The sequence below is a fragment of the Dreissena polymorpha genome, chromosome 6, assembly GCF_020536995.1.
Source record: "Dreissena polymorpha isolate Duluth1 chromosome 6, UMN_Dpol_1.0, whole genome shotgun sequence".
Lineage (NCBI taxonomy): Eukaryota > Metazoa > Mollusca > Bivalvia > Myida > Dreissenidae > Dreissena > Dreissena polymorpha.
Genome location: NC_068360.1, coordinates 108,117,510 through 108,144,908, shown reverse-complemented (window position 1 = coordinate 108,144,908; position 27,399 = coordinate 108,117,510). Strand labels below are relative to the sequence as shown.

The following is a 27,399-nucleotide window of genomic DNA, read 5'->3' as shown; positions in this document are numbered from 1 at the left end:
CAAAAGTACAAGAAACAAATAATAACAAAGTGAAACATACACCACCACCCAAAGCTGTAACTGGGCAAAGTTTCGTGACATTATAGAACAGAAACGTCTAGATAAGGAGGCCGAGGAAAAGGCCATGATGGAGCACCAGGCAGATCGGGAACGGAAACGAAAAGAGCATGAAGAGGCGAAAGAAAAGAAGAAAGCTTAGAAAGATGAAAAGCGAAGAGAGAAGATCAACGTCGCACGAGAGAAAAAAAAAACGAAGGAGGTTGGAAATGCGAGCACGAATTCTTCAGGCAATTGAGGAGTCGTCTGATGACGAAGGCATTAAGGTAGCAGACGGTCACTGCTACGCTTTTGTGAGCGTTCATATGATGTGTACATTGAGTGCAATGTCGAAGGTTTCATATGGAATGTGTCGACGATGACTAACTGGATGATGTGCCTTTCATGTTTCATTTACCAAAGGTCTTAAATTGTATCCTGTATTGAACTGGCAGGTTGTCTAGTACCGTGAATCAAATTTCATCGATCTCCGTGAAATAAGTAATAGTTTTGAACTAAAAAGAAACCCTTAACGAACGTTTACTTCAGAACCCTATGATTAATGCTAACACGCAAGAAAGGTAACCTCACGGCTGAGAGGAGTTTAAATTGATATTATATCGACATTTCTTACAACGTGTTGACTCTAGACCGGCTTGACCTCAACCTAACAGGAAGTACGCCATAAAAATAATCAAAATGGCCGACGTGACAGAAAATGCCGAAAATTCTGGAAAAGAGATTACAATTACGGTTAAGACACCTAAGGAAAAACAGGAAGTTAAAATACACGAAGATGCAGATGTTAAACAGGTATAACCGGTGTTCGTGTTTCCTCTAAATATATCTCCGTTTGAAACTTGTGAAAAGTGTATATTCCAAAAGCACACGTCATTTTTATTGAATATCCTCCAATTACATTGAATCGAGCGGTTTAGGGAACAAGTAAAATAATTTATGAATAAATGCAAACAATTACCTTTAGGCTTTAAAGATTTATTTAATTCCTATTAAATCCTTCTTAAAATTGTTTATTTACATGGTCTTTAACCTCGCAAAGCCAATGGTTCTATACACACCCGCAAATTACATCCACTACTTGCGTTAGATGTAGTGGATACCACTACCTGGTATCGAGTCGTCACATCCAAAAAGCAAGAGTGCTCTATTGTGATAGGCTTTCGACCAACAAAACTTCGAAAATTTGATTCACTGAACACATTTATACAAACTGAAACAGTAATTAAACCTTTTTTACAACCACTATTTACAATTTTGAGCATAATTGACACATAAAAGTGATCAAGATTTAAGTCAAATCCAAACTAGTCAAATTTTTACATGATAGTAGGTCTTGTTAAATGGGAAAAAATACAGGACCTCCTCTTTTTTTACAGGACCTACCGGCTACAGATTATAATAGTAAAATAACTTGTGTCTCATTGCTGGGATCAAGGTGTTTATGATATTACATGATAAATGATAAAAAAAGCTTTTAATTTCAAGGTCATACGTTTGTATCTGACATTAAATAATAATACAGGCCATAAGTGGTACTAGTCTTGTTTAGTTAAAATACATCAAAAAAAATGTTGAACAAATGTTACAGTACACTCCACGCGTTTTCCCCAAAAAACGCGCTCCCTCCGCGGGTTTTTTCTGCTAGCGAGTGTTCACGCGGCGTTGGAAGAGCGAGGTGAACTCGATAAAACGCTCGGCGTTACGCCGCGTTCGCTAATTCCCGCGGCGTGTATTACTTAAGGCTAGTCGGTAAATGCAGACTCTTTCCGTTCTTATCAGTGATCGCCGCGCAACGCCGCGTTAGCAGTGTGCTACTGGGCATGCCAAAAAATAAAAACATTGTTATAATAAATTGTTTAAATACTGTAGTACATGTATAAAAAAGATAATTGTATAGAAAATTAATATGTATAAAAATTATGTTTTTTAATTCACAGGTACGTCTACAATATGAAATAGTCTTATAAAATACATTTGACAAATTAATATTTAAATCATAACACATATGACACAAGAATAAATGTTCCGTAAAATTTCCAAATGAGATTAATAATTAGTAATCCGAAACACACTACGATTTTTTAATTGTTAACACGACGTTTACAAATGCTTCCAATATACAGTTATCATTAGATTTCCAGACAAAAGCGCGCGAAAATTATGCTGCAATGTACAAGGTCAAGGTACAATGTATACTTCGCAAAGCGTGCGTGTATTGATTTTGTGATACAAACTTTGTAGCGCAGAGAACATTGAATTTTGTTGATTTCGGTTAAAAGTTTCTTTGGTATTTATTAACGAAATTATATCGCGAATAAGTTGATATTTCCTCTAAAATTATTTCAAATCGAACACGCCGAATCTTTAACGTTACGGTATTTTAGTAGAGTAATTATTTTAACACTGTAATTGTACTGTAAACGGATTAAAGAAGACATCTGGGCGGAACTGGATTTAAAGTGTTTGACGTTATGAAAACACGCAAAGCTTGTCTACTGACCTATTGTGTAGACTGCTGTCTGCGGTGTTTTGACAAAAGGGATTAACATGTGTGAATGTCACTCTGCCGATTTGGTCCATAATTACTGATTAACATTGCTTAGAATGTCGACGCAACAAGAATACAACTGTGAATATTAAATGCAATTATCAACTCAATAGTTACCACCTTTTAGCAATCAATAGAATAACCTACAAACAAAGAGAAAATCAATGCATTAGCGAGCAGAGAATTGACTTTGTTCCGCCAATTAAAACCATTCCTTATGCATTCGTTGAACGTGTTTACTTGAGTAAGTAATGCCTTTAGACAGGAAGCGGCTTTTCTTTAATTACGTCAAACTGTCAATTCACACAGATTTGCGAGATTTTTAAGGTCCTTGGTCATTTGTATACATGTTCAGTATAGAAAATCACCTGCTAACATGAAAACTTTGGATTAAATTATCAAAATAAAAACAATGTTGCAAACTGTGTTTATATTAATTGGTAAGTATTAGTTAAAAGACGACGTTTTGTGTGTCGTAAATCAACGAGTTTTCTATACAACAACAACTACTTCTACAACCACGTCGGGATCGATCTATCTTGGTTGTTTTTTTTTATTGTAAATATTATACTACATGTACATGTATGTACTTGTAATAAATGTTGTTTTATTTGAAAATCAGGAATCAACAAAATTAAATTGATTGTTATCTCGTAAAACGCGGAGTTTCCCCCGCGTTGCCAACGCGGAGGGCCGCCGCGTCGGTTTATCAGTTTTGCCGATCGTTAACCGCCGCGTCCAAAATCATGCAAACGCCGCGTATAGCGTGATTTTCTTAATCTCCCTCCAGGTCGAAACCCGCGGAGTATGGAGGGAAATTGGGGAAAACGCGTGGAGTGTACTGTAACAGTAAATATACATTTTCTCATTAATCATTCTAATTGCACTCTGTACACAACATTTTTAACAGGGTTTCATTTTCTTTTTCATTTTGAAAATCCACACTTCAATCATCCTGATACAAAAGGTCGCAGTAAACTGTGTTCAAAATGTCAATGTCAGTATCCGCCGGGAATCGCTCTTTCGTAATATCTTAAGAACATTTTCCAAAACGAAAGTAGCCGATACTTGTTTACCTCAACCATGCTTAGCGCGCATGTCAGATAGCAGTCTGGTCAATACAGCATAAACAGACAACTGCCTCAATGAATGACGACCAGCCTTTTTCACGCATTGATTGACAGCCAAGATAATAACGGTTTGAATGACAATGATCATTATTTTACATTACTATTGCTATTACAACCACGCAAACTGATATCTATATCATTTAATAAACAGATTTATGATTATCTTGTTAAGCGACTAGGCTGTCATGGATTTGGACTGTCCTGACCCGCATTCGTAAGTTGCACAAAAACAGACCAATCAGACGCCCTCGGAAAATTCTGTCAGCAGAAAGAGCGTTGGTACGGAAAAGCACATGTATAAAGACGCTTTCGCTATTTTTGCAACTCATAGAAAATGTCAGAGCCGTAAACAAACCTATACAAACCAACGAATTTGTTCTTCATTTTTTACCGGACAATCGGTCCTGTAAATTTAACCAACTGGCCGAACCTTTCCAAATTTTACAGGACATGTCCGTCGGTCCGGCCATGTTTGGCTGAGACTGAGAAATGCAAGAACACAAATGTTCGCAATGTGTTCAAATAAAATTTTGGCATGTTTATTACTTTTAAATGATTAGATCAAATTATCATCCAATCGGGACAGGGTATACCCACTGAACATGTGCAGGGCTCAACATTAACCTAAAAACCAACTTGCCCTGCCGGGCAAGTACTTAGAAAATCTGAACGTAAAGCCATTTGCCCAAACATGAAATATCACATTAACTGTTAACCTCATATTTTTTAATGAAGATCAAAATGATACACCACAAAACCTTTTTTATTTTTGCACATTTAACAAAATGATTACAGCAATTAAAGTCTAATTAAAGTCTAAATTATATGCTTTGTTTTTTTTGTACTTGCCTGGGCTAACAACTAGATAATAAAGTAACTTGCCCGGACCCAACTTTTACTTGCCAGGGGCAATAGGACAACCGTTAATGTTGAGCCCTGATGTGTATATGGTCAAGTCACCTATTTAAAAGAATTTTACTTTAAAATAAATAAAATACATGTAAGTGTTGTGTTTACACTAGCGCAGTTGTCTGCAATTTATGTGCAAGTTAAATGAAGAGTACCGAAAAAAATGAGTGGAATAGCGCTAAATTTTGATAATTTCAGTTGAAGTAAGATTTTGAAATGCAATTATACTTTTCCTCATGATAGTTGCGCCTTTATTTATTTTCCAAGTGTAGTAGTGTTAGTGAGACAAAATACTCGTGGCGCATGTGTGTGACGTCATCACGAGATCCGCGTTTAAATGTAAACAAAGTGATTGAAATTAGGCTACGCTCGATATAAGGAAATCATACGATATATGAATATGTACTTGGTTGGTTGACACATTATTAGTAATCGGATTATCCAGTTTCTAAATATTGTGAGCATATAAAACAGCAGAAAAAATTATTTGCAATTGAATAACACTTTTCATTTGTTTTTTTCTGCAACAACATCTTCAGCCAGTTATTATCATACGGTTTCCTAATATCAAGCATCTGGTATCCATCATTTTGTTTACATTAAGAACTAGGTTATGGTGGTGACATCATATGCATGCGCTCCAATTATTTTGTTTCACTAATATTATAATGCTTGAACATATAAAAAACACAACCAATATGAGGAAAACACAGGTATACCGGTAATTTCATTTCAAAATCTTACTTCAACTATAATAATCCAAATACTTTCACTTTCTCCCGATTCTCAGAAAATATTGCTTGAAAAATCAGCAATTTTTTTTTTCCCTACTGTGAGGCCATCAGTTCTAAAAATTCTCCAGTTACCAAACAAATCCAATTTTGAGCTCGGCTGTTTTCGGAGAAACCCGAGGTATTTTCATAGCCAGCTCGTCGTCCGCCGTCCGCGTCGTGCTAAAACCTTAACATTTTGTTAAGGTTTTGAATCAAAAGCAAAGTGCTTCAACCTACAACTTTGAAACTTCATATGTAGCAGCACCTTGATGAGTTCTACATGCTACACCCATTTTTGGGTCACTAGGTCAAAGGTCAAGGTCACTGTGACCTCAAAAAAAAATCTGACAAGCTTTCATTTATTCATAACTGCAGCTGAGCATGGCATCCGTTATGCGGTTCTGTTGTTAAGTTAAGTTGGCCTAATGTCTTGTGCAATCCAGTTCTCTCCGTTTCCAATGAGATGTCTTGATACAAGGTAACTTTAAGTGCAGTGAATGTTATTTCAGGTGTGTGTGGATCTATGGGCTTAAACACACCCATAAATAGGTTAGCAAGTTATGATGTAAAATATTCCCTTAGGCAATTGTTATGCCCCCGGATTGAATGATCGGGGGTATATTGATTTTGGCCTGTCTGTCTGTCATTCTGTCCCAAAACTTTAACCTTGCATGAAAGTTTTACAATAACTTTTGCAATATTGAAGATAGCAACTTGATATTTAGCATGCATGTGTATCTCATGAAGCTGCACATTTTGAGTGGTGAAAGGTCAAGGTCATCCTTCAAGGTCAAAAGTCAAAATATACAATCCAAGTGAAGTTATAAGCTTTTAAAGGGAGACAATTTCTGAACCTGCCAATTTTATTTCATTTTTTTTTTCAAAGCGGAGCAATACAGTAGGGGGCATTGTGTTTCTGACTAACACATCCCTTGTTTTATCAAATGTGTCCTTTTTATCAGCCGCTCTGTACAAGGAATGATCCCCCTTTTCACCAATTTTATTGTTGTTTCATTGGGATATATGATTGCAAGATACATGTAATTATAATGTATCAGAAAGAAAAAACTTTTAGAGATGTTATTGTTAAAGCAAAATTAAAATGTTACACATACCCCCATCTTTCCAACAATTCAAAATAAATATTTGATTTTTGTTATCCCCACGCTGCTTTTTGAAAAGCGTGGGGATATTGTGGTTATCTCCGCCGTCTGTCCGTCCTGGCCACTATCTCCTCCTACACTATTTGCACTAGAACCTTGAAACTTACACACATGGTAGCTATGAGCATATGTGCGACCCTGCACTATTTGGAATTTTGATTTGACCCCTGGGTCAAAAGTTATGGGGGTTGGGCTGGGGCTGGGTCAGAGATTTTCACTCATTTGTTTAGGTGATTTCACATTAACTTCTTCATTTTTGATACTGAACTTCTCTTATGACAATACGGTAAATCTCAACTATGCATGGCCCCATTACCAACCCTGGGGTGCCCCACTCACATAGGCCACACCCACCCAAAATTGCCTTTTACTATAATTTCTTCATTTCTACACCAATTCACTTCTAATTGATACTGAACTTCTCTTATGACATTACGGTCCATATCAACTATGCATGGCTCCAATACCAACCCTAGGGCGCCCCGCCCACATAGGCCACACCCACCCAAAATTGCCTTTTACTATAACTTCTTCATTTCTACACCGATTCACCTCTAATTGATACTGAACTTCTCTTATGACAATACGGTCAATCTCAACTATGCATGGCCCCATTACCAACCCTGGGGCACTCCTGGGTCAAACATGCGGCGTGGGGATACGCCTCTGCCGCGCCATTTCTAGTTCAAGATGGGAGGGTCTATGAGGTGAATATATTATGCTTATTTATACACACTTAAATGCTATGGTTGCTATGAGTTGTTTCTTTAATTGTTTTCTTTTTACTTGTTGGTAAATTGAATTAAGAATTAAGATAATTGAATGCATATAATTTATGACTGACATTTTCTGTTCAATATTTTGAAATAGTAAAATAATGAAGCTCATTGCAAGATATGCATCAAATAACTCTAAAAATATGTCCTGTTTGTTTTTTTTCTCTGAATTTTTAATGCCAGTTAAGTTGAAAGTGACTCCTCCAGGGATAATTTTAGGCCTGCGTCCTGTGCGCATAGAAATCGCAGGGGACATAAACATTTGCTATATATGCGTCCTGCGGACAAACAATCCTAAAAGTGTATAAATTATGATACTGAAAAATATTTTGTGAACGGAGAAGAAAGAATTTAAGACCAAAAAACTTGCAAATCAACCAAAAATGGCCGCCATTTTACTATTGCACAATCAATAATCCAGGTCATTGAAAAGCTTAATTTTGTTTTCAACAACATGAAGCGTCATTATGATACGGAGCATGGGTTGCATTGCACTATATTTTTCTGACAATTTTGTAATTTTCTAGCAACAAATTAACAGTCCCCGTGCATTTCATGTAAAACATGCAAAAATAAGAAATCATGTTATTCTTCCTTGGGAAAAGCCTGGGGTTTTAATTTGAATGATGAATAAAAACTTGTAGTGCTTTGTTTTTAAGTGGAAACTTTTATGTTCATTACGCTGCATCTTAATTGCTACAGTTGTTGAGAATCTCAACTTGAGATATGTCAGTATTGACGTAAAACTGCTCATCTATTATAATGGTCAAGTGGGGTTATTGTTTGTCGCATTACACACGCGTTAATGTGATGTACAAAGGCCTTTTTAAGTCTTGAAAATAATCTAGACATAGAACTGTTGAGTTGCCTTTTAAAGTTTCTTGTTTAATTGCGACTAGATAGCCATTTGATGTCATTAAAATGTTGTAATACTATGGTCCACTATGTTTTTCTTCTGCTCATAGATGGGACCCATACTTTTTCTCAGGGACCCATAGATTTAAAACCTATTAGTCCCTGGGACTCATACTTGTGATTTCAAAAATTATCACTGCTCCTCCAAGACTTAACCCAACTAGCTTACCTACTGAAGTAGTAGGATAATTCAAATCATAGACACTTCATTTAACCCTTTACCATTTAGATATGTATTTTGACGCATGTGTAGTCCCTTAGAAAGTTACATTTAATTTAAGACCTTTCTTAATGGAATCAAGTTTTAAATGCTTCATTTCCAATCTTTAGATACTGATGAGCAGCAAACAGCATAAAACCTGAACAGTCTGATATTTACTCGCAGGCTGTTCTGGTTTTATGCTGATTGCACATAGTCATTTTCACTTTGCTTCTGAGTGGGAAAGGATTAACAAATGAAAAACTGTAAAAAGTGTTTTAAAAGACAGATGTAGGTCTTTTGCCGTTATCCATTGAATTGGAAGTTATATGTTTGGACTGCTGAAAGTGTACAGGAGTAGAACTTCAAGTTTAAAATAAGGCATCTACATTAACAATGTATGAGTTTGAAATTGAATGATGAATATCACTATGAATGTATAATTTTCCTCAAGCTTTGTGACTTTCTGAAAAGCTATTAAAAGTTTAATAGGCAAGGAACCAGGTTTTTTTTCGTAAAATTTCCAGGCCATTATATGGCCCAAAACCCAACAGAACAAAGTAATATATATATATTTAATTCATCTCCCATCCTCTTCTGTAAGTTGAACCTTAGTTAATATAATATTAAAAACACTTTTATTTTTAATTTTTGAAGTTTTTGTCAATGAAAAAACAACAGCACTAATTTCCCAAATGTCAAAACTACATGTACATGACTTTATACCAATAATTAAGGTGACAAAAACACTGGGAACAGTAAATTAAACATCTGAACTCTAATTGAATGCTGTTAATTTTTGTTCTCTTGCACTATTGTGTTGTATTATTAAACTGTGATACATATGCATGTATCTGGGTCTGCTTAGATACTCTTTGACCATAGGCAATTTTCTAACATGACACCAGGGTCTGTATTCAAGAACATGAGACTCCCGTTCTGTAATTGATGTTAAATCTGGTAACAGTTTAATGGTTACATTAAGAATCCAATTCGCATTTGCTCAGTCTGGTCAGGAGCTTGCCTTCCCTGTCCTTCATAAAGTAATTTAGGGTTTCGTGGTCTGAGTAGCGTACAAGGCAACTCCTGTGCAGACTACACAAATGGTAAACATAGTCTTGAGCTATACTGGCTGCTTACATTCTTGTATGAAACTCTGTTAAAATGTCATAATCCGTTGCAGTTGAAGGCAAAGGTATCTGAGAAGTTTGGAGCCCCAGTGGAGCAGCTATGCCTGATCTTCGCTGGCAAGATCCTGAAGGACAACGACACACTGAAGCAGAATGTCATCAAGGATGGCCTTACTGTGCATCTAGTCATCAAATCTGCCAACAGGGTAAACCTTTGCAGCAATTTTTTTAACCAAACAAACAAATTTCGAGATGTGGTACATAGGCTTGTTGGTCCTTCAGTTGAATTCTCCGTAAAAAATGTTTTAACCTTTTGGAGCAAAGTTTTTTAAAGCAATTTAATTTAAACTTAGAATATAATTATTATTGCCTAGAGGTTCAGATGATTAAGACACTTTTACATTCCTAGCGATCCATACATTCATTATTGATTTGCCCTTAAACAGAGCTAATAAATAGATTCAAAGATTAGTTAAGTTTGTTCTAGCTTGCTGCTTTTGGGACTTGGTCCAAAACTGATTCAAACGGAATTGTGTGTTATGTGAAAATTTATCATTTGATTCATCATTAAATTCATGGAGCAGGAAAAAAACTCAATATGATTGTCTCTATTAGTATTACTTTTTGTTTGTAGTTTGTTAATAAGTAAATAGTAGAATGCAGAAGTCTCTGGCCAACATTTTCAAAAGTTTTTTATAAAGGCTTCGTATTACCATTTAAGTCTGAGAGGGAATATGGGTATTGTAGTACCTGGTAATCTATCTTTCTTTATCAAATTTAATTCTTATATATTACATGGTGATGGTTGATAGTAACGATAATTATTATACCCCCACAAACGAAGTTTAAGGGGGTATATAGGAGTGAACTTGTCGGTCGGTCGGTCCGTCTGTCGGTCCGTATTAAGTGTCCGCTCTCTAATTCAAGTTGTTTTCGTCCGATCTTCACCAAACTTGGCCAGAAGTTGTATCTAGATGATGCCTAGGTCAAGTTCGAATATGGGTCATGCGGGGTCAAAAACTAGGTCACGGGGTCACTTAGTGCATTTTAAAAATTAAGCATGTTGCCTGCTCTCTAATTTAAGTAATTTTTATCCAATCTTCACCAAACTTGGTCAGAAGTTTTATAGAGATGATGTCTAGGTCAAGTTCAAATATGGGTCATGCCGGGTCAAAAACTAGGTCACGGGGTCACTTAGTGCGTTTTAAACATCACCATGTTGACCGCTCTCTAATTCAAGTAGTTTTCATCCAATTTTCACCTTACTTGGTCAGAAGTTGTATCTAGATGATGTCTAGGTCAAGTCTGAATATGGGTCATTTTTTTAACATTGCGTTTTTTAACATTGCGCATGGCGTCCGCTCTCTAATTCAAGTAGTTTTCATCTGATCTTCACCAAAGTTGGTCAGAAGTTTTATCTAGATGATCTTAAGGCCAAGTTCGAACATGGGCCATGCCTGATCAAACTAGGTCACGGGGTCACTTAGTACGTTATACAAATTCAGCATAGTGTCCGCTCTTTAATTCAAGTAGTTGTCATTCTATCTTCACCTCGCTTGGTCAGAAGTTGTATCTAGATGATGTGTAGGTCAAGTTTGAACATGGACCATGCCAGGTCAAAAACTAGGTCACGGGGTCACACTTAGTGCGTTTTAAACATTGGGCATGGTTTCCGCTGTTTTTTGTGAAGACAACATGCAAAATATTCTGTGTCAGTGCGGCATGTGGGGGTATTCGTCACGTCTGTGACAAAGCTCTAGTTAGACTTGATGTTTATAGACTGCAGGGACCACTAGTCCAGTGCCCGATCAGACATCCTCATCTGCAAGCCCAGCGGTGAGTAGCCAGATATTGAAGAGTTTAGTGTTTTACACACATGCTTATGTTGCAAAAATAGTAACTGTAAACAATTATTCATTCCCTGCAGCAAAGTGGGAGAGGTATTTTATGGATGCCTTTTATCTGTCTGTCCATAACATTTAAGTGTCAACTCTAAATCTCTTATACTCTTTGACAGATTTTAATGAAATTGGCCTCAAGTCAAATGTTATGAGCATTGAGTTGATGAGCAGAAGTAATGTTACTTGGGCTGAAGCTCAAGATCATGCTTCAAGGTCTAAAACTTTAGCCTCTATTTTTGTGCCTTCCTCATTTCTGACACTTTTTGAAGCACTTTCATTAAACTTTTAACAAATAATGAAAATTGACATTTTTTATTATCACATTGTATTGTTTGTCATGATACATCTTACCATACATACCCAGGTGTTCTGTGCTTGCAGGCAGGTGTGAGGTCTGCTCCGGATGTCAGTGCCTCTCCATTTGGCCTTGGCAGCCTAGGCGGGTTGGCAGGCCTCGGCAACGTGGGGATGGGCTCTGCCAACTTCATGGAGATGCAGCAGCGTATGCAACAGGAAGTATGGGATTGTCACTTGGTTGTTTAGACTTTCTTCTTTTTTAACCTCCATTGTATTAAAAACTTCAAGTTTATTGAGACATTTTCAAGTTTTAATGTTATAGATCCAGTACTAACTATTTAAAAGATCCTAAGAAGGTTTTTCATTTTGGTACCTCCCCCAACCCCCAACAAACTATGGCCCCTTGTTTGCTAGGTAGACAACATATTTACTTTGCCATGGTGACCTTAACCTGCCGTTTCCTGATTGCTAGGTGGACAACATATTCACGATGCTGTGGTGACCTCAGGAATTGACAAAATTAATAAATTTTTAGGGACTATGAACGATAGAAAATTATGTGAAACAATCTATTTAGTTTGCATAGAAATTGAATCGACATAACTCATCTTCACCAGGTGATGCAGAACCCTGAGATGCTGCGCCAGATGATGGAGAACCCGTTCGTCCAGCAGATGATGTCCAACCCTGACATCATGCGACAGCTCATGATGGCAAACCCACAGATGAGGGAGGTCATGGAGGTGAGGCAGTCTTCATTTGGTGGTTTTTTTATGTCCCCCACCACTATAGTGGGGGACATATTGTTTTTGCCCTGTCTGTTGGTTGGTTGGTTTGTGTGTTTATTTGCTCCAACTTTAACATTTTGCCATAACTTTTGCAATATAGAAAATAGAAACTTCATATTTGGCATGCATGTGCATCTCATGTAGCTGCACATTTTGAGTGCTGAAAGGTCAAGGTCATCCTTCAAGGTCAAAGGACAAATATATAGCTTCAAAGCGGTGCAGAAGGGAACATAGTGTTTCTGACAAACACATATCTTGTTTTGCCAATTTTTGTCCTCAAAATAAAAATGTGCCTAGCAATTAAATATTTATGTGTCATAACGTACTTTAATTGTTCTTAACTGCACTTTCTCAGAATAGTTAAATTGGTTTGGGTCTCAAGTGAGCACCTTATCGATGATGGTCCTCTTGTTAAGGATATAATAGCCAAAAAGTGTTGACCTTTTATGTTTATTTTGTAGAGAAATCCAGAAATCACCCATATGCTGAACAATCCAGAACTGATGAGACAGGTGTGTACTGAAAATATAGTTCAAAAGAACCATTGATGAAAAGTTGTTTCTATCTTGTATAGAAATAAGTCATTATTCTCTGTTTTTATCAATTAATTTGTGTCCTTATTTTATTGCAAATAGTTATGATTATTTTTCTTTTATTTAATGTGTTTCAGTGTCCACAAAGACTAACATACTATTTTTTGACCGAAAAATTGAGCATATTCAATGACCACAGGTGAATTGAATAAAGAAAGTAAGGTGTTTTAAAGGCAGTGGTGTTTTTGTAAAGGAAGTAGTGTGTTGATGGAAGAAATGTGTAAGCAGTAGTGTGTTTTAGTCGAGTATTATGTTTCAAAGGAAGAAAATGTGTATTAAATGTAGTAGTGTGCGTGTTAAGAGAGAAGGTTGTTTAAAAAGTAGTTTGGTGTTGTTCCTGAAGTGTTTACCAGAATCACGCTCAGCCTGGTCGTCTATCTCTGTGGTAGAGTGCTGAACTGCAAATCAGAGAGTCACAGGTTTGACTCACAATCCACCAACAAAACAACAGGAGATTAGACATGAAATTATTGTAAAGGCTATTCTCTCCATTATCTCTGATTTAAGTAGTTGTCAGTAATTGGCATATACTAGCTAAAACACTAAAAAGTGGGAGTAGGTTATTTGACTACTGCAATAATGACTAAAATATTATTGAAACAGCAACAAGTATTCAAACAACAAACCAAATACCTGAACGTGTTTGTTGCGCTGTTTCAGACCCTGGAGTTGGCTCGTAACCCAGCCATGCTACAGGAGCTGATGAGATCTCAGGACCGTGCCATGAGCAATCTTGAGGTACCCTTCATCAAATTTATGCATATAGTGCTAATTTTTATCATATTAATATTTCTTTATTAACTTCCTTTTATAAGTTTTAACTGACAGTGCACAGGTGTTCAATCATTAATCAATGAGTTAAAGCTAAGCATGGTTAATTGATTAACTCACTTGAGATTTAAAAGTCCTTGATAAATTCAAAACTGACCGAAAGCATCAAAGTACTATCTCTGATCTAAGCCTTCATATCAAAATGTATCCCAGGAAAAAACACAAACAATTGTTTCATGTATTATGCCATATTTAATTCAAATAATGGATACACATTATGAAATCTGGGAATTTAAGGGCATAATTGTTTTACATCCCGCTCTTGTTTACAGAGTATACCTGGGGGCTTCAATGCCCTACAGAGAATGTACACTGACATCCAGGAGCCCATGATGAACGCGGCCCAAGAAGGCTTCGGGTCCAACCCTTTCTCTGGGCTAATGGCGAACAGTAGGTTTAAAAAAATGAATCTGCAGAAATCTCTTTTAATTTACATACTTTGTATAATGTATATCTACAAAATAATAACAATTTTATAATTTGTATTAGCCAGTTTAAAGGCATAAATAATGAAACACTTGCTGCGATCTGGCAGACAGTTTTTCTGAAAATATCCACTACATAACAGAAAAGTTTAAAATTGAACATCATATAACTTGGCGATAAGGTTTTCGGGCATAATATCTTTGCTGAGTTAAATAAACAGATAGATTGCCAGAAGCATTTCTATATGATATACATTTTACTACAAAAGTTTTAATGATATCATTGTCCAACTTGGTGATAATGTGTTGGGATATTACATGTACATGTTACTGTATATCATATGCAAATTCATTAGTCAGCCAAATCGCCTGAAGCACTAGTGAATTCGGTCCGTTGAGTTATTTTCAATGTGACTTTTTTACCACAAACTAATTCATCCCTCACAGATACCCCAGGCTTTTACTGGCATATTTTGTGAAAAGCTTAAGTTTTTGTTTATCAAATGGCTTCAGTATTTGCTAACTGGTTATTCATTGGGTGTAAATAAGTGTGTTCATAACTCAATATTCTGTTCTAACCAAGAGTATTCGAACAATTACATAATGATATGCATTTAAAAGGAAAAGCTTCATCAAAGTAACTGATGTCAATGAGAACTAGTGCCTATTGAAAATTATTTGAATGGCCTTGAAATAAAGTGTTTGATTACTGCCATACAAAAGTGTGCTAGTTCTTCTGTCAGCTGCTTTTATCCTTGTTTACAGTTTGTGAGCCACTTTTATTGGTTCAAACTGGTTAAAACTATTGTATAGTTGCCAAATAAGCAAGTGTGTCTCAAATATAAATGCCTTGACAAGATGTGTGCATGGATTGTGATCCTGCCACAGATGTTAAATAGCTTATGCTGCACTGTAACTTCCTCCAGATACAGGTAACATCCAGGCTGGGCGTGAGAATACAGACCCCCTCCCCAACCCATGGGCCCCTCGCACAACCAGTTCCACCTCCAGTACCACAACAGGGGCTGGCACTTCCCCCACCTCACAGGCTGATGCAGGCCAGTTTGGTAAGTGTGTTCAAATCTACACACATGGAGCATGATATATGTGTTGGGATTGAGTGCTAATTGCTGAAGTGCATCCATATTAAGTAAGAAAGTAATTACAAGTGGCTTTTTCCTTCTGCTTTTTAGAAAAAATAGTAGGCTACAATTGCAGTGGTTTCTTGAAGCTTTAGATGTCATGTAAATCGCTCTGCTACTTTTACAAAAATATTTGATACCACTGTGTTTTTTTTAATCTTTAGTAAAAATGATATTCAATTCACTTGCTTCTTTTGGAAATAATCCACTTATATTCAATCTGAAATCCCTGCAATTTTAATGTTTTGTTTGGAAATTTGTTAAATTGGGTAAATCAATACCACTTATAATGGTGTATTTGGTGCCTTATCTGAAAAGGGTATTTGAAGATCCAAATATTCATTTGCATTAACAGAAATTATGTTTAACAATAACAATATCTTTACTTGCTATTTTTTGCTCACCTGAGCAAGAATTTTGTAAAATAACTTTTTTACCAGGTCAAAATTAAAACTACAAAATGTGTTTATTTATTAGTCTTTATGAAACTTGGTCAGCATGTTTATCTTAACATTATCTAGGTCGAGTTAAAATTAGGGTAAAGTTAGGTTTAAAACTAGATTACCTGGTCAAAAAAATGCGAAATAAATGTTTACAACTTATGACTAAAAATTGTATCATCTAGCAATTTCTACGAATATAAGGGGATTTTCCATATATGTACCCTCAGATCGTTTAGTAAACATAACTCCAACAACTCCATTGTTGCAATAACTGAATTAAAAAAAAGTATTTTTGTGTTTCAGGCATGTTCAACAGCCCTGGTATGTCTAGTCTCATGTCCCAGATGACAGCTAATCCCCAGCTGATGCAGAATATGCTCCAGGCACCCTACATGCAGTCCATGATGGAGTCCATGACGGCAAACCCGGACCTTGCTAACCAGGTACAATATAGATAGGCCGCATAACCACTAGAAATGTCAGTATCTAATTTGATAGATAGGCCGCATAACCACTAGAGATGTCAGTATCTAATTTGATAGATAGGCCGCATAACCACTGGAGATGTCAGTATCTAATTTGATAGATAGGCCGCATAACCACTAGAGATGTCAGTATCTAATTTGATAGATAGGCCGCATAACCACTAGAGATGTCAGTATCTAATTTGATAGATAGGCCGCATAACCACTAGAGATGTCAGTATCTAATTTGATAGATAGGCCGCATAACCACTGGAGATGTCAGTATCTAATTTGATAGATAGGCCGCATAACCACTGGAGATGTCAGTATCTAATTTGATAGATAGGCCGCATAACCACTGGAGATGTCAGTATCTAATTTGATAGATAGGCCGCATAACCACTGGAGTTGTCAGTATCTAATTTGATAGATAGGCCGCATAACCACTGGAGATGTCAGTATCTAATTTGATAGATAGGCCGCATAACCACTAGAGATGTCAGTATCTAATTTGATAGATAGGCCGCATAACCACTAGAGATGTCAGTATCTAATTTGATAGATAGGCCGCATAACCACTGGAGATGTCAGTATCTAATTTGATAGATAGGCCGCATAACCACTGGAGATGTCAGTATCTAATTTGATAGATAGGCCGCATAACCACTGGAGATGTCAGTATCTAATTTGATAGATAGGCCGCATAACCACTGTAGATGTCAGTATCTAATTTGATAGATAGGCCGCATAACCACTGGAGATGTCAGTATCTAATTTGATAGATAGGCCGCATAACCACTAGAGATGTCAGTATCTAATTTGATAGATAGGCCGCATAACCACTGGAGATGTCAGTATCTAATTTGATAGATAGGCCGCATAACCACTAGAGATGTCAGTATCTAATTTGATAGATAGGCCGCATAACCACTAGAGATGTCAGTATCTAATTTGATAAGATGTTTTGCAAATATATTTTTCAAAATAAAACAGGGCTTTAAAAAGTCTCTTTAAGTCAATATTAAATTATATCAATGGACATTTTTATTTGGAAAAAACAATAACAATCACATACATTCAGAAATACATACATACATACTACATTCAAACTTGCAGGCATTGTTCCTAATGGTCCATGTGCAATTTTTATCATCTCATAACTTTATAAATTTCACTGGCTTTGTCCCTTTTTCAAGTCTGACATTTGTTAACAGAAAGCTATAAATAACACTATTTGGCAGTGTGGCCATATCTATTTTACACTTTTCCTTTTCCTTTTAGATACAATTACAGCACACAGTGTATGCTTCACTTAACCATGTGATCTATATTGAAACCGTAGTGTAGAATCACTTGAATGTTTGGCGACGAATGTTACAGAAATGTTTTTGTGGTCTTATATTCTTGCTAATTCAAATTTTATAAAATGTGTATCAATTGTTTACGTAGGTATTAGTTACACAATTGAACTTACCAAAAGTAACTAAGGCAATTTTATGAATAATTAATTCTCTTCATATGCAACTGGATGACGTCTCGTCTGTGATTATGAACACAAATAGACTGTTTCAATATTCATGGTGGTCATAAATCTGCGCATAAGCAGATGTGCTAACAAGCATAAAAGATATACATCCACAAAAATGTGTGATTTCACAGTAAATCTCAATAGCACTGGGTTCAGTAGAAAAGTTATTGAATATGTCACACAAGTTCAGCCAATCACAATTTGATCAATTTTAATTAAAAATTAATTTTAAGTCTTTAGAATAAAAATAATGAATCTTCCTCTCCATCGAGTTCAACAGGTGGTACATGTTCATCACACGGGCTTGTTTCAGATTCTTGGCACCAATCCGATGTTTGCTAGCAATCCACAGCTGAGAGAACAGTTCCAGCAACAACTTCCTACCATGTTGCAGCAGGTACATTTTGTGTTCACACATTTATTGTTTTTATTGTGTCAATATACATAGTGCTCGACATCAAGAGTAGTCTGCCTATCCAGGACAATACAAATAAGAGGTCAAAATGGAATCTGCTAGCCTCATGGGACAAATAAACGAACAGGGTTTTTTCGCTAATAAACTGTTTTGAATATTGGTTTTTAAAAAGCAGATGATTAGCCTGGAATTTTCTTCCAAAAATTACTGTTGACATTTAAATTTAAAAGTGCAAGGTATTCTGATAAAACCACTTTTGCTAGGTTTCCCTGAAAATAATTTGTACAATACATTACTTTTAATCCAAATTTTAATTCACTAGTGGATTAGTCACAAGCTCACATAACAATTTATGATCTACACATGTTCAATGGAATACCCCCATTCCGTTGGAAGTCATGTACATCAAATTATGTGATAGAAACATCAAATGAATTTTTCACTTTCGGAAATAAAAGTTTATTTTAATGAAAGTCTTAAAGGGATCTTTTCACGCTTTGGTAAATTGACAAAATTGAAAAAAGTTGTTTCAGATTCGCAAATTTTCGTTTTAGTTATGATATTTGTGAGGAAACAGTAATACTGAACATTTACCATGGTCTAATATAGCCATTATATGCATCTTTTGACGATTTTAAAACCTAAAAATTATAAAGCGTTGCAACGCGAAACGATTGAATAATTTGGAGAGTTCTGTTTTTGTCGTTAAGTTTTGTGAAACTACGAAGATTGCTTAAATAATGTATGAAATACGTCTATTAAGTGTACTCGGCGGAATAGCTCAGTAGGCTAAAGCGTTTTTACTTCAGGACTCTGGCAGGACTCCAGGGGTCACTGGTTCGAAACCTGGTCCGGGCAATGTTCTTTTCCTTTTTTTACTTTTATTCTTGATTTTTTACTGGAGCTTTTACGATCCAATGTTTACATTTATCGATATAAAGCATTTAATGAATAAGTTAAAAAATGCCAAAATCTGTGAAAAGGCACCTTTAAACACATATTAAATCAATAGGGTCAGTATTTTCTATTAATAAGGAAGTTGTAATAAAGCGATTATATCTGGTAATGTCAAGAACAATAGTAGAAAGATTTTTGTCAAATAAGAGCGGCTTAAGGCATTTTTAAAATAAAACTTAAAACATTTATTTCCCATATTGAAATGACAAAAAAGGCAATCTGTGGTATTTCTAGTTTAAAATTTGTTAACTTAGTTCCATACATACAAAATTGGCAGTATAATTTATTTTTTAAGCTAAATTCTCATTTGTGGCTTTAGAAATTTCATTCAGCATTGAGCATATTTCCCATATAAAAGTGTCTAAATATTTTTAAAACTTGTCCAACATCAGATGCAGAACCCCGCTGTACAGTCAGTGATGACAAACCCGCGGGCGTTACAGGCCATGCAGCAGGTCATGCAGGGAATGCAGACCCTCAACACTGAGGCACCCGGGCTCTTTCCTAAGTAAGGATGCATCTATGCAAGCTAGCTATAATAACAAAGATTTCTTTTCTCTTTTGATTGCTGGTCCTTTATACAGACATTAAAACTTTGTCTTGGGTTTGAACTAGCGATTGTTATGCCCCTGGATCGAATGATTGTTTTTGGCCTGTCTGTCTGTCTGTCTGTCATTCTGTGGAACCTTGGTTAAAGTTTTGCAATTACTTTTGCAATATTGAAGATAGCAACTTGATATTTGGCATGCATGTGTATCTCATGGAGCTGCATATTTTGAGTGGTGAAAGGTAAAGATCAGGGTCATCCATCAAGGTCAAAGGTAAAATAAAAATGTAGAAAAAATAATCAAAGCGGCACAGTAGGGAGCATTGTGTTTCTGACAAACACATCTCTTCTTTTAAAGGATAGCTGTATAATTACTCATAGGGACCCGTGCAAGCCTTAGAATCTTGATTTAACTTTAATTTCTTTCCACATTTGTTTTGAATAATCTTTTTGTCAGAAAATTTTAACTTTGTCAGACCTAAAAAAAATAACATGAGAAAAAGTTGTATTTTAAGAAATAATTGTTGTTGATGTGCAAATTTACCATGAATTAGAGTTAAGATGTGCAGGAATTCAACCATGGTGGCTATTTAGCTTGTGTGGTTTCATGCTGGCAACTATGTGTTGTTTGGGTTGAATTTGGTGCCAATATTCGATCCCATTCCCAAATTTCAAAAAATATTTATTTTTCCCAAATTAAGGTCTTAAATAAAAGAAATATTTTTTTTTGCTAAATAAAATTTAAATTTATTTTATTTTCATATCCAGCTTTAATGGTTGACATTATTTGATATAATATTAAAAACACATATGATCAATTGTATAGTATTTGTTACATGTATCTAAATAAACACCAATTTCACAATTGTCAAAATAACATGATTTTATCTCAATCCAAAGTACCTAGATCCCATTTGCAAAACGTTGAGAAAAACAACATTCATTTATAATAACTTTATGGACACAAAAATTCTTAATTAGGTTCCCATATATTAATTTGAAAAAAAAATCTTCTTGAACAAATTTCTTAAATTAGATGTATTTTGCATTGGTAATATACTGAGTAGACAAATTCATTGCAAATTGTTGTAAAACTACCACATCTTCATGTATCTAAATGCCGTGCCTTTCAGCATGGGTTTGCCAGGCGGTATTGCCCCCTCCTTCCCCCCAGGAATGTTTTTACCTGCCACCACCAGCGCCACGACGACAGCATCAGCAACATCAACAACAACAACCTCCACCACCACTGCTGGTAGGCTATCTGGGTTTGATTATTCTAATTACATCCTCAGAGGGGGTGGATACATCGCATTCACTCTGATAGTTTGTGATATGGTCGGTCTGTCTGCCTTCACAACTTGAGTATTGAGCATGCTACGTCCAGATTTCTCAATTCAAATGGAACTTAAAATATCGCCATGAAGTACAGATGTGCAAGACAATTTTCATGCCCAATTATTCAAAGATTGCAGAGACATATATCCTGTAACATAGTTGACAATGATGGTTGAGTAGCTGTGCAGATGTATTTGTTTTGTTTGACACAAAGCTCTTGTAATAAAGAGATTATTTTATAATTACACGTGGTCATTTACTCTTTCCACACATATTTATTTTTTTACTCAATATAAGATGTTACCTAAATTATAATTAAATGTATGCCCCTTTTAAAACAAACTTTAATTTAAGGTGATCAATATCAATGATGTGTTAAAATAACAAACAGCCACACCACAAAGACTCAGAAAACTTGTGAAGCTGACAAAAGCTCATTTCAATAATATTTTATGCTTTTTTGCATTAAAGGCCACCTGTAAGTGCAATGTCACTTTTGAAGTATCATATTTTACACTATATAAGAGAAAGAAACCAGTTCAAAAAAGCTTTGTTTCTTACCACTGAATGATAAACCTCACCAGATATATTTAGTTTATTATTATATTATTATAATAGGCGTTGTCCTTCCGTCCTTCTGTTCGTCTGGCACTTTTTGTGTCTGGAGCCATATCTTGGAAGTGCTTTGGCGGATTTCATTGAAACTTGGTATGAGTATATACATGGATAAGAGGATGCTGTTGGCGTTGTCCATCCGTCCAGAAATATTTGTGTCAAGAAGTATTTTGGCAGGGGATATCAATTCAACGAATTTGCTTGTTTAGAATTATTTCTATTTTGGAAGCTTCAGACAAGTGTGTTACTTTAAAGACTATTGCAGGATTTCTTATGTGTCAAAAGAAAACTGACAACTTGAGGCACTACACCACAAAATTTCCGTATATTTAGTGTCATAAAATAGTATGACCCAGGTAATGCCAATTTGTATCTTGTGCCTTATAAATGCGGTCTGGTTAGAAGCTTCATTGTTTGCTAATAGGTCACTTAGGGTTTTTCTTGGACAAAGATGAAATAATGCTCAGGCCATTGTGAAGCATCCATGGCAGCTCATCATGGCATGAGACCAGTTTGTGTATGAATTTGCCATTATATTGAGTTTTCTGTGTGCAATAATTACATCTCATTTAGTCAGCTGGATTTAGTACTTTACCTGAATTTTTATCCTATCATGAGGGCCAGTATTCTTTGAATAATTCCTTAACCTAGTGAAGCTTTACTGGCTTTGTCCAAGTGCAAACAAACTTGTGAAGATCGCTTGATATCACTATGTTTCTGTGTTGGCATCTTCAGGTACAACCACACCTACGAGTCCCCAGGAGCCAGGGCGTCCCACCACCAACCCAGCAACCCCCGGGGGTCACGATCCCTTCACCCACATGATGACTCAGATGATGGGAATGATGGCGCAAGGCAACCAGGTAACGTCACACCTGCACAGTTGATGTGGTGTCCACTTACTGACCGGAAGATTTTGAGATCAAATCCCACCATGGGAACGTTACAGAGAGCCAATTTAATGCAGGAAAATGAAATTGAAGTGTGTTTAAAAGCCTAAATATTTTTTTAATGGAATTGGGCTTAAATAAATATGTTGAATATATTTAATATTATCAAAGTTATATGCTTGAAATAAACTGTGAAACTCAATGTCCTAAATAAAACACTTTATTACTTTACAGTAAAAAGTAATTGGCTTACGCTTTTTCTGGTTTCATCTTACTTTCATGTGCCTAGTTTTTTTAGAACCAGCTCCCAGTAAGCTCTACCATTAACAGTAGGTATCACGCATGTTTTTTCAGATTCCTATAATTATTTGCCCACTGTAAACCAAGTTTTAGAGGGTCTTTATTGGTCGGTTGCTCAGTCAGCATCAAATGCTTTAAATTTGTGGTGTAAACTACTTCCACATTTCCCCAACAATAAAATGGAGACTTCAAATGTTTCATGACCTTTAATTATGTTATGTGCAAAACAGTTGTTTTATTCCCAAAGATTTCCACAACCTGAGTTTTTTACCATTGGCTATGGCTGATAAAGCTGCAAGTGGTTATTGGTATGTTTTTGAGAAAGCTTTTGTTGATTGTTTGCCTGTGTATATTTATAGAACCAACCCCCTGAGCAGAGGTACGCCAATCAGCTCGAGCAACTCGCCATGATGGGATTTGTGGACAGGGAGGCCAATATCAGAGGTAGGAAAATACACATGTTGAGTAACGGTGCAGAAACATGGAGATAAATTGTATAGATACATTGGGATAAACCCAATATACTTGGAGTCGAACCATATAGATAGATGGGGATTAATGCTATGAACACATATTAATGTTTAATGCTCAAGATGCACGATGATCATTGGTTTCTGATTTGTAAAGTACATATTGTAACATGACTTGTGTCATTTAAACCAAACATTGATCTAGCAATTTCCTTGGTAGATATTTAGTAAGTGTACTCCACCAATAACCTTGGCAGTCATATGTAATATTTGAATATAAATATTCATATTTTTGACAATAAGTGTCTGTATTGCTTTAATGCTCTTGTCAATTGACATTACTGTTGGTTTATATTTACTCTACTATTTGATTCAAGTCATTTTATCTTGTGTCTTACAGCATTACAAGCTACCTTTGGAGATGTTAATTTAGCAATAGAAAGACTTCTACAGCAAAGACAGTTAGATTTATAGCTGCTAGCCAGTACATTGAGCACACATTCAGCCACCACTATGAAATCAGCATGATGCTCTTTTAAGCATTGGAGTCCACAGTCAAGATGCAAGATGGCATCCAGAACAAAAAAACAGGCACTGGAGTTTTGCTCTGGGAAAACAGGGCAAACTGCCCAGGCTACTTTAGGACAACACTTTTAACTGAAGCATTAAGCCCTGTTGTCCTAGAACAAGGATCATTTTATTTTTTTGAAATTTGAATATTAAATTTGTGTTCTGTATAAAGTCATTTAACAATTTTGATATTTCAGTACGGTTCATATACAAATTGAAGCATGTCTAGTTTTACGGTGTATTTCTTCATGATGTACCATTAGGTTTTCAAGATAAGCAAATACTTTCATGGTATAAACTATATTAAACTTGCAGATGGATTTATGAGCCATTCTCTGTAAAAAAGGGGGTTTAATGCATGTGCATAAAGTGTCATCCCAGATTAGTTTGTGCAGTCTGGACAGGCTAATCAGGGAGGACACTTTCTGCTTTAATGGTATTTTTCGTTTACAGAAAGTCTCTTCTAAGCAAAAAACCAGTTTAGGCGAAAAGTGTCAAAAGGACAAAACTTTACCCTTATGCATTATTCACTTTTTCAAAGAGCACAAACCATATGTTTTTGGAGATTCAAAATGCACTCGGTATAGTTGAGATATTACGATGCATTCAGTGTATTTGTCATGGGTCTGTGTCCTATTTTCAAAGATTCACATGTTTTGTGTCTCAAAGTTTCTTTTCTCTGAAGGTAAAAGAAGGAACTTAAAATATAAACTGTTTAGTTAGTATACTTGGGTTTATATAATTATTGACATTCAGATTATATAAAGTACACAAATATGCTTTGAAATATATATACAGATGAATAAATTAGCATACAAATTGTATTTTTTAGCTGTGACCATACATGTGATTTCTGGCTGTTAAACATATTAAATCCACTTGTAAATAAAATATATGTATACTTTGATGGTCAGCTTTTGGTAATGGTTCCATTATGATACTTTCCAGGTCTACATCAAAGCTTTCTCTTCGGCTTATAGTATTATTTTTTGTATAAAATCCACAGGTTTTTTTCTTCATGCTTCAACTAAATGCCTATCTTTCTTGTGGCAATATTTTCTTTTTCTTTTTTTTCACATGTTGCATGCTGCTTGAAAGTTTAGTCAGCCATTATGAATATTTTTATCTTGTATGTGTAATATAACAAATGGAGCAATTTCATTGGCTTCCTATTTTTTGAGAGACCAGTCTGTGTAGTTCAAAGAGGCTAATCACGGATGACACAGTCTGCTCTAATGGAATGTTCTTGTAAAGGAAGTCTCTTTTAAACGAAAATATCAAGGTAAAAAGCAGACTGATCTGGGACAATACTGAAAATGAATAAATGAAGCCTGGGTTTCCCAGAGTGCGGGACATTTCATGAAGCAAGTTCAGGAATATAGCAGGAAAGCTAGCCTATTGTATTTTATAATGATGGAATTTCAAAATTCTTGTTAGATGTCTTTTTTATGTTATTTACTCATTCATTTTTTTCTAAGTTGAACAAGTATTGATATAACTATTTCTGAGTTACCAATATGTTACGTAGCTCTGTGCACACATACTGTCGTTGCCAAGGCTCGTGATAACATATTAGAAAAGCACATCATGTATAGATGACCAGACCGTTTTGTGTTATGTGATATTTCAGCAGTTGAAAGTGTAAAATGGTACTTAAATTGACTCTGTAAAAATAACTGCCATACACTAAGCAGCCATTTCATTGTTTTAATTAATCAGTAGAAAAACAAGATCTCTTTGAACAAAACATATATTGCTTCTCTGTGGATTTGATATTGGAGTATCCAGCATGTGCTCTTGTTTACTTCCCAAATATTCCAACCAGTTGGTCATGTAATGTCTGTATAATAAGTATCCACTGGTCAATTTTTAGTGATTTTTTGTAATAAATGTCTCATTTTGTTGTGTAGAATACAACATCCGCTGCTTGCGAAAATGCATATTTCCAACCATGCAATTCTTATCCGTTATTGTTGAAATTTCAAATTTCGACTGCTATCACAAATTTTAAACTCCCTTCTCTTATTTGGTCATGGAATCTCCTAACATGGTGTATTTCCTAATTTATATATTTTTTGTTGTAATGATATTACTTCTCATATTATCGTCTATTGTTAAGCAGATGTTTTGGAAAAGAATATTGCTTGTTTATTGTTTGGTTTGAACCATATTCTATTTTAGGACGTCATCAAACATATTATTTTGTATTTCCTTTGAAGGGTGTATTGTGACTTTTTTTCATGGTCCAATTTGACATTTGGTAGAGTCCTATATTCAACACATGAGCAGGTACAAAGGTAGAATTAACTTGTTTATACTAGTATTTGACCCGCGTCATGCGAAAATGGCGCTTATGCTATATGCAGCCTGCTGGCTTAGCTGGAGCTCCCTGGCCGCATATGTCATAAAGATCCATTTTCGCATGACACGGGTCATATTTGTTAAGTCATTAAATCGGCATGAGTTATGATTTTTAGCTCGGTTGTTTTCGGAGAAAACCCGAGGTATTGTCATAGCCAGCTCGTCGTGTCCGTCGTCGTGTCGTCCGCTTTGTGCTAAAACCTTTACATTTTGTCAAGGTTTTGAACATTGCCTCTAAAATCAAAGTGCTTCCACCTACAACTTTGAAACTTCGTTTTTATCTGCACCTTGACTAGCTCTACATGCCTCACCCATTTTTGGGTCGCTAGGTCAAAGGTTAAGGTCACTGTGACCACTTAAAAAAATTCTGACAAGCTTTCATTTATTCAAAACTGCACCAGCAGCCGAGCGTGGCACCCGTTATGCGGTGCTCTTGTTCGTCTAGTTCCGTTGTCAAGCAAGTTGTGATTCTTCTTAATAACACAATATGCATTTATTTGGAATGATTCTTTTCACCTCTGAACATATTTGTAAAAGGGATGATCTCCCTGTCTAATTCATTTACACATGATGCTAATGCGGTGGATGCATTTCGTTTTTCTAATGTTTTGTTATTGCTGACTTTGTACCTGTATGTTGCTCTGTAATTTCATTGTCCTTGTAAAATACAGAGAGGAGTATATCGTGCGAACGTGTTGTTGTTGGTTCTCTTGCATTCCATTGTAATTACATGTACATGGCTGGACTTGTATTATATTAATAGTTGAATGTTATTTAAAGGACTGGGGGAAAACTTGGAAAACACATACATAAGACGATAACATAGCGTCTCTTAAAATGCCACTTACAGTGATAGGGATTCGGACTTAAATTTTAAGCCTGCTACTCACGTGAAATGTTTCAAACTAACAATGCGCATATAAT

At 35.7% G+C, this 27,399-nt stretch overlaps 1 protein-coding gene across 1 annotated transcript; it reads left to right on the top strand.

The window, feature by feature from the left end:
* Nucleotides 1-692: 692 nt before the first annotated feature.
* LOC127833727 (ubiquilin-1-like) lies at nucleotides 693-27,162 on the top strand. The gene is made up of 16 exons (XM_052359148.1): nucleotides 693-849; nucleotides 9,654-9,806; nucleotides 11,380-11,436; nucleotides 11,883-12,017; nucleotides 12,416-12,541; nucleotides 13,048-13,098; nucleotides 13,840-13,917; nucleotides 14,283-14,400; nucleotides 15,362-15,502; nucleotides 16,324-16,463; nucleotides 18,326-18,409; nucleotides 19,777-19,892; nucleotides 21,065-21,186; nucleotides 22,620-22,747; nucleotides 23,434-23,518; nucleotides 23,945-27,162. Exons 1-16 carry the CDS (start codon nucleotides 736-738, stop codon nucleotides 24,016-24,018), a joined length of 1,722 nt encoding a protein of 573 aa, XP_052215108.1. The 5' UTR covers nucleotides 693-735; the 3' UTR covers nucleotides 24,019-27,162.
* The last annotated feature ends 237 nt before the right edge of the window (nucleotides 27,163-27,399 follow it).

Bases quoted from the DNA above. Each gene is read 5' to 3' on its own strand.
- LOC127833727 (XM_052359148.1), top strand. From the start codon at position 736: ATGGCCGACGTGACAGAAAATGCCGAAAATTCTGGAAAAGAGATTACA. The intron at 11,437-11,882 runs GTGAGTAGCCAG...CTGTGCTTGCAG, and splicing joins CCTCATCTGCAAGCCCAGCG to GCAGGTGTGAGGTCTGCTCC. The intron at 21,187-22,619 runs GTAGGCTATCTG...TGGCATCTTCAG, and splicing joins AACCTCCACCACCACTGCTG to GTACAACCACACCTACGAGT.